General features: G+C 36.6%; 1 protein-coding gene across 6 annotated transcripts in view; it reads left to right on the top strand.

Annotated features, from left to right (window-relative positions):
• The window catches only part of spon1b (spondin 1b), a 108,388-nt gene extending 97,372 nt beyond the window's left edge, over positions 1-11,016 (top strand). For 3 of the 6 annotated variants that reach the window (XM_040132884.1, XM_040132887.1, XM_040132888.1), the window contains 5 exons: positions 2,554-2,724; positions 5,576-5,743; positions 5,866-6,024; positions 7,896-8,171; positions 8,266-11,015. In XM_040132884.1, coding sequence (XP_039988818.1) covers positions 2,554-2,724; positions 5,576-5,743; positions 5,866-6,024; positions 7,896-8,171; positions 8,266-8,429 — 938 coding nt within the window. In that variant the 3' untranslated portion in view covers positions 8,430-11,015. Of the gene's footprint in view, positions 1-2,553; positions 2,725-5,575; positions 5,744-5,865; positions 6,025-7,895; positions 8,172-8,265 lie in introns of all 6 variants that reach the window. The other 3 variants (XM_040132882.1, XM_040132886.1, XM_040132885.1) reach the window with 2 other exon arrangements.
• The last annotated feature ends 2,767 nt before the right edge of the window (positions 11,017-13,783 follow it).

The raw sequence follows: 13,783 nt of genomic DNA, 5'->3' as shown, positions 1-13,783 counted from the left end.
GACAAGCTCAGGCTGTTCAAGGCTAAATGAGATTCTCACACACGCAGACACACACACTCAAACCATTCACTGCTCGTCATATCGATTATCAGACAGCAACACAGATAGCTTTTTGTTCCTAAGCACCTCTCCTTTGTTTTCATTTAGTGCTCTGTTAGAGTGTGGTCGTAGATTGATAATTGTGAAGTTCATGCTGGGGCTGGGCAGGGGCTGACACCAAGGGTGATTAATATTCCTTGGAAACACTGTGGCTCTCTGGGGACCTTATCGGAGCTGGAGATACCTGTATCTTTTATTAATGATTCACTTAGTTAAAATTTATTAGGCCACAGCCATTACGCAGTGCTGTTCTCAGTTTGTTGGAAAGCAGGGAATGTCAAGTGCTGTGAGTCAAAGACAAATACGTGCTAAGTTGGTTAAAGTTCATTCATAATGTCTAGAAGAAAACCTATTTACAAGCTCTGTTCTTATATAATCACATGTTCTTGACAGAATCCCTTTTTCTCACTTTTAATATACAATCTGCACCAGGGCTTCACTCAGAAGAGGTGTTTGATGGAGACAGCAGTAAATGGGAGTTAGACTCATAAAGTAAATCTTTGTAAGTGAAGAATAAGGAGATGTCAAAGTGCCATGCTGGATAATAGTAATATATTACACCAAAGTGGACCTTGTTGCAGGTCACTTTTTAGTTGATACGAGCTGGGGTCATACATATTGATTTTTACTCCCTCAGGCCCATTCTGTGAATAGGACTGTCCCTCAGGCAACTTGACTTAATAAAAGACAGTTTCTGGGAAGAGCTTTTGGGAAATGGCACCTTCAACTTTGAGATGACTGAACAGACTGAATTCCAAGCAATTGTTAGAGAATTCTGGTTTAGTGTGAGGGAAGAGTGTCTTGGGCTCAGATATTTTTGTCAAGCATCCTGTCTGCTGCAGCATTCTTGACCAAGACTCTGAATTTGGAATAGCTCATTTGGAAGAGCATTAGACAGAAGATCTAAAGGTCCCTGGTTCAAGCGTGGTTGTCTTTTTGGGGCACAAATCCTCAGTGGCTGATTAGGACCCTCACATGGGTTTCCTCCCACACTTCATATACACTCGCCAAGCACGTTATTAGGAACACCTGTAAAACTGCTTATTCATACAATTACCTAATCAGCCAATCCCATGGCAGCAGTGTAGTGCATATAATCATGCAGATACAGGTCAACAACAGAAAGAAAGAAGAAAATGTGATCTTTGCCTACGAAATGATTGTCTGGTGCCAGACGGGCTGGTTTGAGTATTTTTGAAACTGCTGATCTCCTGGGATTTTCACCCAAACAATCTCTAAAGCTTACTCAAAATGATGCGGAAAAACAAAAAACATTCAGTGAGTGTCAGTTCTGCAGATGGAAACGCCTTCTTGATGAGAAAGGTCAAAGGAGAGGCCAAACTGGTTGGAGCTGACAGAAATGCTACGGTAACTCAGATAACCACTCTTTACAACTGTGGTAAACAGAAAAGCATCTCAGAATGCACAACACATTGAACCTTAAGGTGGGTGGGCTACAACAGCAGAAGATTGCATCGGGTTCCACTCCTGTCAGCCCAGAACAGAAAGTATTAAGTTGGTTTTGAGATTAAAGGGAGGCCCAACCCAGTATTAGTGCTTGATGAGTGATCATGTTTTGATTCAGAGTGGGCTAGTAAGACTCACAGTAAATGTGTTTGTTAGAGAGAGAGAGAAACAGTGGGGCAAGGAAGGGCTGATCGAATCAATGTGCTGCAAACAGCTCTACAGTAAAATAAGATTTTACCTATTTGGAATGTATAAGAAACCTAGAAAGTGAGTATGTGGTGGTCAGTGCTGATATTGTGGTGGGCCACCACAAATAAATTAATGTATGGGAAAGAATGAACAGAATCCAACCTCTAAGTGCTACATAATGATTGTGATGTGTCTTAAAACCAACTGTGGCAATGACGAAAGTACAATTTTCAGACCTTTTACACTAGTAATGTGCATTCTTTCACATTTTCAGGCATACCCTGAATCTTTGTCTGTTCCAGGATGCTTCTCTGTAGCTAATTCTGACCTTTGATCTCACCTCTTTGTCTCAACACATGTTCCCCTCCTGAAACTAAGCAAATTGACTAAGAATATAGTATTTTAGTGACAACACCTGTCTTTAATTACATCTATTGGGAGCACTGGAACACGTAGGGTCCTGGTGTGATGTCATATTTCATAGTGCATCTGACACAGAACTTTTTCAGTGGAAGCTAAAATTATTTGACCAAAACTAGCCTGTTGGTAGAACTCATTGAAATAAATCGTCAACTCCAGCAGTGGATCTTGTTTTGTACTGGTTGCAATGAAGAAACAAGGCTACTGCACCTGCAAAGTATGACAAATAATCAGTTTTTAAAGTACAAACCCACAAGTTTTCCTAATAATAACACTGGCAAAGGAAATGAAAATATGAAATATAAAATGTCAAGATTTTCTTCTGATAGTATCTGTTGGTAATAGGACCTTGTTCATTTTTCCTCTCCTGGTGGACAGAACCTTCAACATGCATGATGTCTGAGTGGATCAGCTGGTCAGCCTGCAGCGTGTCCTGTGGGATGGGGATGAGGTCTAGAGAGCGATATGTCAAACAGTATCCTGAGGACGGTTTGCTATGCCAGCTTCACACTGAGGAAAAAGAGAAGTGTGTTGTCAACGATGAATGCTGTGAGTCCTAGTGATATATGCATACATGAATGTATGTGTAGTTTTTGTTAAGAAATTAAAAAGTCAACAAATTAAAGACACACTCAGAAGAATCTGCGGTTTTCTAAATTACCTTAATTATCTCTGTGATGTGGCCAAATCAATAGTGCTTTTGATTTGATTCAGTTGTTACATATAGTATAATGGATCAACAAACTCATCAAATTAGTTCTAGTTCTATATGTGAGGTGTGTTTACCTCTACAGGTGAATGGAGTGAAGTGCATTTTTATTTTTCTTCTAAACTACATTATTAAAGCTTCACTTTATTAGGAGGTTTTTGGTTCAGAAGCTATTAGAAGATTTAACTGCAAGTCACCACGTGTTATAATGTGAAAATTAAAACTTTACATATATACTATACTTCATTATTATAAAATAATATTTATGAATGCTTAGTATTCTATCTTTATGTTAAAAAAATTCAGTTTTATTAAGACTAGAATTCCAACAATATTTCCCATTTTCTCACTTTGAGTTCATGTACTGTGTTGATTTAAAAAGCATTAAAGTGTTAATGTAAACAGTGAAGTAACCAAGACGTCAGGAAGTGCCTCACAATAAAAACAAAAAAAGTTGCAAAATACAGACACAAAATAAAGTAGAATAATAAATAAAGCCGAAAGCAGCAGTTCCAGGTTCAAGCCGTTTTGCACTCAACAGAAGGAAGCAGCTCATTCTGCCAAAATTAGAGCCACGAGCAGCAATGGGCGGGTTTCAGGCTTCACAAAGCCGAGCAAAGTTAGTTCAGCTTGTTTAATTCTGTTTAAAGAAGGAGTGAGAACAATCACACACTTATTATTTAATCATCACACCACCTGCAGCATTTCAATAACTGCAAACTATGTTACCCCATTTGTCCCCCCTTCCCCAGATTTGAAAGAAACTCTGTGTGAACATTGGGGTCCAAACAGGGGGGTCTGAGACCACTTTCCCATTCATTTGAATGGGAAAGACTTTTTAACCCAGCTGTATGTTCAGGAGATAGTGCAGGATGTATCCAGGTTAATCAGGATTGCTTAAAGGCATCTTGAGTTATGAGCAAATATACGTTGGGCCAATATATGTTTAATATATGCCGACTTGCACTATTCAATATTGAACTTCAGATTTTGATTAATATTTGCCCCCAGAGCATGTGCACCTACATTGGTGAAATTCTGTCCACTGGATTTCGAGGTACACATTTTTGGTATTTGTGGTACCCCCTATGGGTTGCGTTCAAAATACTTGAGTAGATCTATTCCTGAAGATATGTGCCCAGATTTATGATGATTGGACAAAATATTAATAAGTTATTGCCATTTTCCTGCTAAGCCATGCACCTTGTGAAGTTTATCGGTCAATATCTTGAAAACTAAATAAACAAGCATCAACAAGCTATATGCAACTTTTGCTAAGATTGGTCCAATGATGATCTACAGACAATTTGGTAGCAATCGGACAGTTTAAGAGGAGATGTTAAAATGTGTTTTTCAAAAATTTCAAAATGGCAGAAACTCCATCATGGAAGACTTATATAGTCCAGGAGGCTTTTTTGTTGAGCACATTGAGCTGGAGTTGTGTGTCCAATTTCAAGTCAATGAGACTTATGGTTTGAGGGGCATGGTCTTTCCAAAACTGCGATTTTTGGGCCTTAATTGCAGCCCCACCATCTGGCCAAGTGGGCTGATATTTCTTGGGAAGCACTTGCCCATCATTTCCAGTTATTGGGCTGAGTTTCATGTTTCTAGCTCATTCCAGCTCACAGCAAATTGAGCTGATTAGACTGAAAAATAATATTAATAATAATAATAATAGTAAGAAGAATGGCAGTCAGTAGAGTGAATACCTCCACCAAGGCTGCCAATGACGAAAATGTTAAGAAATGCTCGCAATGTTAAGGAATGTTATAAGAAATTCCTTGATCCACCCTTTTGACTAGATCTGCACCAAAATGTAATCAGTTCTTCCCTGGCCCATACCCCATCCCTCCACCAAGTTTGGTGCAAATCAATTCATTACTTTTTACGTAACCCTGCTGACAAATAAAGAAACAAACGACAAACAGACACAGGTGAAAACATAACTTCCTTGGCAGAGGTTATAAACTGACACAAAAACAACAGGGTTCTGCCCCTATGTGGCTTGAACCCTAAATATAACTAAAAGAAAAAACAGAAAAGAACATCAACAGGCCAATTCTAATGAGGTGGATCTGAATGGCTTTGTAAAGGTGGATATACTGTCTGCATATCTTATGTCTAAATATATACTCTTATTATGGAGAAACTAGCTGGCCGAATCAATAGTACTTTTTTGTCTGCATGTGTGTGTGTGTGTGTGTGTGTGTGTGTGTGTGTGTGTGTGTGTGTGTGTGTGTGTGTGTGTGTGTGTGTGTGTGTGTGTGTGTGTGTGTTCGTTTGTTTGCAGACAGGTCCTACGTTGGTGATATGATATTAGAGCTGATTGGCTTAGAGATGACAGAATTAAATCAAACAGCCACAGTGTAGTAACTTAAGTCGTACAACCTGGACTCATGTCTGATGAAGGCTTTAAATGGGCTTTACACATAGCCCATTTAACTTACTACTTTTTTTAAAAAACATTTCCATCCATGATATTTGCTCTATTTGAGAGTTCATATGCTGAAAAAAGAGTCCTTTGATATAATTAATTATGTGCTGTAAAAGAAAAAAATTACAAAGACAGATAATAATGTTGTCAATCATTTCCCAAAAATCAAGCAATTATCTTGACATTGGCAGTCAAACGTAAACTGGATGCTTTTGTCAGGGAGCTTCGCTTTAACTGACATACTGACTTTCTCACAGCACCCAGCAGCTGTTTGGTGACTGAGTGGGGGGAGTGGGACTCCTGCAGTGTCACCTGTGGGATAGGCATGATAAGACGTGAGCGCATGGTGAAGATGACTCCTATTGATGGATCGATGTGTAAAACCGATGTGGCTGAAGTGGAGAAATGCATGATGCCAGAATGCTGTGAGTTAACATTTATTTATTTATCTATCTATCTATCTATCTATCTACTTATTTATTTATTTATTTTTTGACTCAATCTGTATTTCTCATATTTGTAAACTTGTACTTGTGGGTGTCTGCAGATACCATCCCATGCATGCTTTCTCCCTGGTTGGACTGGAGTGAATGTAGTGTGACATGTGGGCGTGGTGTGCGAACACGTCAGAGGATGTTGAAGTCTGATCCTGCAGAGTGCACTGAGGAGTTGGAGCAGACAGAGAAGTGCATGCTGCCTGAGTGCCGTAAGTGATTGAAGTACAAGACTGCTGTTTTTTTATTTCTTAACTTTTCTGTCCACTGTTTCCAGTAAGTGTTTCAGTAACATTTTTCTCACAAACATTTTTCTGACAAACGTTTCTTGATATCTCAGTTTGTGATGACACTTTGCTGGTGTGAAGTAGGGCATGAAAAGGTCAGTAAGAGGCAAGTAAGTGGTCAGATGATCAGTCAGTCCCTATTTTACCAGAGTGGACTATGATAACTAATATAAGCCTTCTTGTGTGCAATGATTTACTGTTGATTTTTTCCACATTTTGCCATATTATATAAACCTCTTAACAAAAGTGAAATTAATGATTAAAATCGTTGGAAATATCAGTTTCAGTTGTAGAGGTACTTCCTTTTTTGAAGTACTGTACTTACTATACTGTACATTCATTATGACAGAAATTGGCATGTCTGGTGCAAACATGAGTTTTATTTTTAACTTTTTTTCACAAACGTACAATTACAACCTGTCCATTCATCTGACTGCTCATGTCACCCTAACTGCTCTGATACTTGCTTGTTTCCTAAATAATGGTTTTTTTTTTTCATGTATATTTTGTAAGGTTTTGTTTATATGTATGTTTTTACAGTTGTTGATTTTTTAGGTCTTATTTTATATTTATTGCCTTTTTTATTGGTCTGATTTTCAGGTGCATGACTAATGATCAGCTTTTCTTAAAAATGAATCGATCAATGTATGACATTGTTTGTCATGTAGTAGCTAGGCAGAGTCCTGCGCCACACAAATATCCTCTTAGAATATGTGTCAGTTTGTGTGTTGTGGTAGTATGTTATCATATGTTCTTTGGTGTTACCTGTTTGACTTAAGTGACCAAGCTGATTTCTGATCTGGCGTTAATAAAGTTATCTAATCTAATCTAATAGGATATAATCCTATCTAATCTCTAATTAACTGTGTTCGACAATCTTGCTGCTTCCCTAGATCTACTTAGTTATATTGGAGAGAAAATTTCTGTTATAATAAATAGGTATGGCGGCCAAAACTGTGAAAATTTGTAAAAAAAAAAAAATAAATAAATAAAAATTTAACTAAACAACGGACCGCTCTTAATGTGGGTGTCAATGTGGCATTCTCCAGCACTAAAAACAGTGGTTCCGCCTTAAGTCCCACCCAAAAATCATGTGGCCCTAAGCCTTTCCCATCGCCATTGTTAAAGACCAAGATTTATTCTCCATAACCATAAGCATTTCAGTAATTATTTAACATGCCCCCTTCACTTTCCCTCAGACTTTGTATGTACAGCCATTTGTCATGGAGATGGCAACTTGCAGATCAAGGGGTCTGAAGGGAGCAGAGGATTGAAAGTAGTAAACATTTACCTTTGAGCATGTCTGATATTGAGAATTATAAATTAATGACAGATAAAGAATAAATAACTGGAGAGTTTCCTTTCAAAAATATCTAAAAACCCCACAACTTTATGTTTTGTCACACGTAATCACTGGAACTTCCATTACACATTGTGCAGAAGAAATGATGAATTGTATGATGATGATGTATCATCATAATCATAATCATGATGTATGATGAAGTGCACTCATGAGTGTACATCATTGCTCACTTGCTCCCTTTGCCGTCAAAGAGTCAATCTCACAAAAGTTCATCTGAATTTTCAGTAAAATGGAAAGCCACTTAGAGTGAACGGCCAGAAAAAGTCAATAGGGATTTATTAAATGACTACTGAAACGCATCGCTGAAACTAGACTGATACATGTATTAAACATCAAGTTTAACAGCCAATAGGAGAAATATGCTATTTTCCCCTGGTTTTTAACCATTGTTCTTTACTGCTCTTTCCATTCTTCCTTCGGTCCCTCCATCCAGCTGTCGACTGCATGGTATCAGAGTGGTCGGAGTGGTCAGAGTGTAACAAGTCCTGCGGTAAAGGACACACCATTCGAACCCGTATGGTCAAATTGGAGCCGCAGTTCAGAGGAAGCACTTGTCCCGAGACCATCCAGAGGAAGAAATGCAAGATACGGAAGTGCCGGACAAAAACGAAGGAGGAGAAAGGAGGAGGTGGAGGTGGAGGAGAAGGTGGAGGAAAGAGGAGGAGGCGTGGTAAACAGGGTAGAGATGTCACACTGGAAGAACAGCCAGGTTGGTGGTCATTATCTGTTAGATTGTCATTATTATTAAAGCAGTTATATGAGGCTATTGTTGAGATGCTGCTGTCTTTCATTTGTTACCTTAGGTTGCAGGATGCAGCCGTGGACTGGCTGGATGGACTGTACCAAACCATGTGGAGGGGGGATCCAGGAGCGTTTCATGACGGTGAAGAAAAGAGCAAAGGGCACTCTGATGGCTGGCTGTAAGAACCAGAGGGAGACCCGTGCCTGTAACATTCATCCCTGCTAGGGAGCACTACTGAGCTACAGAGGAGGGGAGGGGAGCTGAGGGTTAAATATATGAAATATGAAAATATGGGTTTATTTGATAAAGATGATGGGGGGTTTGATTTTTTTTTGTGTGCAGGGAGGTGAAGTGAGGAAGAAATGATGGGCTTGACAGCAAGGAAAAAGAATGGTCTGGGCAAATAGTGGGAAGAGGAGAAGAAAGGAGGAAAAGAAAGAGAAGAAGATTATGCGCTGTTTAGTTAAGCCATTGTAGACATTTAGTTAACAGGACTGATATTTACTTTAGATCGCAATGGAAGTATTAGGTAGTCATGCCTGTGTCCTGCAAAAAATCCTCCTTACAGTAATATGAGGGGAAAAAAACAACTAAAGTAGCTTTCCCATTGACACAAACATGTCGTTCTGGCCCCTGGGGCATGAAATAATGCTAAATCCTGGTATTTCCTGAGAATTTTCATCAAAATCTGCTCCTGTTTTCTGCAAAAAAAATACCCACAGGAATAATTTTTGGGATGTGTCTGCTACATACTATATGTACTGACACAAAGATGCTTTCTCCAATCATCATTAATGATACCATGTATATGCCATAGCTATAGTCCGCCCTCAAAATGTCATTATTGCCGCAATTTAACTGGATCAGCTTATTAGTTTTAGCTTTTCCTTGTGATTCTAATTCATGCTAAAATGGAGGTCTGCTGCTGTGTAGCAAAATATTTGCAGAATAAGTGTGAAAGAAGCTGAATAATCTGGAAATGAAAACTATGCAAACATTACAATCTTTTATGTCATCTGTGGTCTTTACTGAGCTCATGACACTAGTTACCTGACTCACGCCTTTAAAAACAGAAAACAGATCCTTAAAATGGTACCAAGCCTGGGGAGATGCACCATTTTAACATTAGTCTTGATGAACAAATATCCCTTTCCTTTATGTTGTTCCATAACCTGCAAGCTTTGTGGTGGGGTATGAAATGGATGAGTATTGTTATAACACCAGTAACAAGCTAATCGGGCATCATCAGGTTTGAAATTAAATATTCAAGTAAAGCAGCCTTAGTGTACAGACTTACTAAGAGACCATCACACCACTAGCAGCTCCATCCCCAAATCAGAGTGCAGAGCAGAGTTCAATAGGGCATTGAGTTCAGAAGATTTCCCTAACATTACAAATAAATGTCCAACAACAATGGTCTTATTCCTCTCCCTATATCCACTCAGACATATTAGGACTGATAAAATAAAAGAGTACAATATGCTCAAAGAAAAAGGATCAGATGATTCAGTATAAAGTCCATTTTTTCCACCTTAAAGATAGTTTACTTCTAAGAGGACCTGCTGTTCTACTACCACATAAACTGAGGAATAACATCAGAAAATTTGAATAAAAACCTTAATAATTAAACTTTAGCAATTCTGTTTTAAAAATCAAACATCTTTTGTAGCAGTTCCTGGAAAAATGTAATATATACCCGGGAAGTAATCATTTTAAAATCATAGACACACTTTCAACCGTTATTTTTAAATACTTGAAGTTGGCAACTGTCACTTAATTGGGAAAAAACATAAATAAAAGTAAACGATGTAGGATTTTTTTTTTATTTTAATTTTTTATTTTTTTGTCTCTAAAGTCTTATGGATGTACTGTATATCTACTATCTAACCAACACTTATAAATGACACTACTATGTAATTACTAAAAAAACTCTTTCCTTAATAAACAGATACATTTAAATTGAGATGTTTTATACTGTTAAAATTAGTCTTTATATACTGTACTGATGTTCATCTTTTGTTTCAGCTGATGTAGCATTAAACCTACGATAGCTGTCAGTCTGTCAGAAGATGTTAATTTAGCATGTGCAAAAATTATTATTTTGGTTGGACATTATGCTTTATCAGCCATAGATGTCTTACAAAAGATAATTAAATGAGTTTACAGCTTTTGCTGTTTCCTGAACACACCAACGGATGGAGCCGTAAAAGTGTCACGTCTTACACACGTGCTGTGCTGCACTGGTGCAGAGTTGTGCCTGCAGAACAAATTGTGTGGAAAACAATATAGAGGTTTCTACAGTATTAAAATCTGTAGAACTGCTCAACATACAATAGACTGTTACTGGGGCCTTGATTAAAACACACGTCATATCCATGTATTGTTTATATCAAGCTTTTCACTTGTATTGCCATGATGACAATGATCTGTAAATTTCTTTTTTTATTATTACTTAGCAGATTATGTTGCAGTTTGTTTCTGTTTTAATAAGAATGTCCTCACCAAAGTTCTCTTCTCTAGATTTTCTGAGGATGTTTTCTCTAACTCTCTTGTCTTCACTCTTTTCTGTTTTCAGGCCTCTTTCTGTTATTTCTTTGCCTCTGTATCATGTGACTATTTTGTAAGAAACCACCTTTACAATAAAAAAATGTAAATTTGAGAAATCATGAACTGGTTTTGATTAGCCTTAATGTTTTGTTTTGGGTCCTGGAGATCCTTGGCTATCTTTAACAGCTAAATACCATACTTGACATTGTTTTTTTCTACTTGATACTTTTCCTAATTTTATGAGAATGGCTTATAAACATAATTTTGTACTGATAACAAGACAGTCTTCTTTGTTTGGAATATACTTTCCCTACAAAATTATTTTTTTCCATGGTTAATTCATAACCTATATTATAAAAAAATATATATATTTCCTTATTTGGTGTATTAACAATGTTTCATCATCTCCTCTGTATTTTTTCACCATCATCAAATGTGCAAACCCAGTTGGTGGCAAAGGGGATGGGTTACCACTTCAATAATTTTCTTAATAGTGGTTTTTAATAAGGTCAGAAGAAAAGGAAAATGTTTTATGGAAAAAACATTTGTTGTTTTTGTAATTTGAAATAATATTATTCTTACACATACCACAATGTGGGACATTCAAAACAATAAGAAATTTTAAGCCAATGTCAACAAAATACAATAGTGAATGTAAGACAGGTAAAATGATTCAATTGTTAACAATACCCTGTAAAAACTGAATTGGAATTTACAGTATTTACTTGGAAAAAATATATATATAACCATAAATATATTGCATTGTTTCCTGTATTTCTAACAGCTTCCCATGTCTGATAATGTACTTACAATTTCACTCCATTAGATGGCGATAGAAGAATGGAAAATCATATAACTCACGAGGCAAGCCTGGTCAAGATGATATTGTGAGTAGGATACATAACAGCAAAACCGACTCAAACAACGTGTTTTTGTATTTTGATAATCAAAATAATATAACATAGATTTATCTTGGAATCACATATTTTTACTGCTTTTCTCTGCTTAGTTTTACATTGGACTTACATCATTTCTTCAGTTTTGATTGAACCTTTTTCTAGATATGAACGCAAACACATCAAAACAAAAGGGCGGGATAAAAACGCAATACAAGATGAATCATTATGCATACAGAGCACTATGAACATGCTTTTAATGGGGCTATTAAACAATTTAGTCTTGCAGTTAAATAAACTTGACAACCTTGTAAGTGAGAAATTTAGAAATAAACACTCAAAATACAGTACAGTACAGCAGACAGAGATTTTTAGTATGTCAATCAATTGTTCAATCAAAATTTTTTTGTGTAGCACCTCTCATACCCTGATGACATCATTATGACATCATTAGGGTTATTTTCTCAGACGTGACAAACCTCCTGATGAGCTACAGACGCCATTACACAACTGTTTTCACAAGTACTCAAAACAAGTAAGTTATGTTTGACTTGTAAAATCCGTGGAGTGCCCCAGTAACAATCCAGACAATCCAAAAGTTTAACTTTCCAGTTATATTTTATGCACATAAGATATAAATCTAATAAACTGAAGTCATACATTGCATCTCTGACACTGATGTTCAACTTCAGCTGCGTGTTTAATTGAACTGTACAATACAATGACACTTTAGGTGTTATGGGTGTTATTAGGTGTTAGGTGTTCAATGAGAGCAACAGTTAGACATGCTTTCAACTTCACAACGTTCGGGACATTTCCCATGATAATGACTACATTCCATTTCTTTTAAAACCTGTGAGACTGAAAAGTTTATCTAACGATATGTAGTAATGGAAGACTTTTTGAAAACATTGTTCAGACATTCAATATTTTAACCCCGAAGACTCATGTTGCTCAAACTTTGTTTTTAAATTGTTTGCAAGATTATAGATTCAAAATATTGTAAGTTGGACAAGAGTATTGGAAAATTTGTACAGATATTATGCAAAGATATCTACTCTAGAATGTTTGTTGTAAGGGTGCGCATGAAATGTGACTTCTTCAGTTTGAATATTTCACTGGAGATTTGTGTAACGTATTCTCAGTGAAGCAACAAGCTAATACAGAGTACATACTGTAATATGTTTCAAACAATGTACTCTGAAGCAGATTACATTTGTAAAAGATATCTGATCAAAGAATGCAAAAAAGGGTCAAGTGTTTCAAATACTATTCTCATATCTGTCCCTTAAATATGAAGCTACCGTTCAGAGATGTTAAGCTTAGCTCAACAGCTAGCCTGGCCTACCCAAGGGTTAAAAAAATCAATCTCTCTTGGTTTAGAGATGCATTTTGGTGAATTTTGTTATCTTTGGACAGAGCCAGGCTAACTCTTTCCTCTTTGTTTCAGCTTTCTTAACATAAAGACTAGCTCCCAGTCTTTATGCTAAGCTAAGTGGCTGTTGTCTGTAGCTTTATTTTTACCATACAGATATAACAGTGGTATCAATTTTCTTATCTAACTCTCACCAGGAAAGTGAGTAAGCTTATTTCCCAAAATTTACTATTATTTAAATGAAAACTGCCCTTCTGTTTTATTTTGTTACATATTTTATGTCTCGTCCATATTTAGCTTTAAACAGAAATGCCATAAAAACAATGTTTTCTAAAAAAGAAAATACTGTGTGTTTAGTGTTACATACACCTGGGGAAGTTTTATTAAAAACTAGTTTCTGCTAAACTGAGACACACTTTAAAAATTGTTTGTGGGTTTGTAAAATGTGGTAATTATGAATGGTTAATAAATCATTAATTAAAGCTTTATATATGAGTAATATACCATTAATAAGAACATATTGTGTGCAGTTGTGTTGCATATCTTCCTACGGATAACTTTAACTACTTTGCTTTGTCTTTGTAAATAGTTCTTAATTAATCAAAAGGAAAAAAAAACCCTCCATTGACCACCCTCTGCAAAGAACAAAACCAAAATCTATTACACTATAGACATTTACAGCTGCACATTTGATGGAGTATTAGAACCTTAATAAAGGTTTGTGAGTTTAAAATAAGCTGATTTGCATTTATAAATTATAT

The sequence above is a fragment of the Xiphias gladius genome, chromosome 8 (genome assembly GCF_016859285.1).
Source record: "Xiphias gladius isolate SHS-SW01 ecotype Sanya breed wild chromosome 8, ASM1685928v1, whole genome shotgun sequence".
Classification (NCBI taxonomy): Eukaryota; Metazoa; Chordata; class Actinopteri; order Istiophoriformes; family Xiphiidae; genus Xiphias; species Xiphias gladius.
Note: the sequence above shows the minus strand (reverse complement) of the source record. Positions and strands in the feature narration are given on the sequence as shown.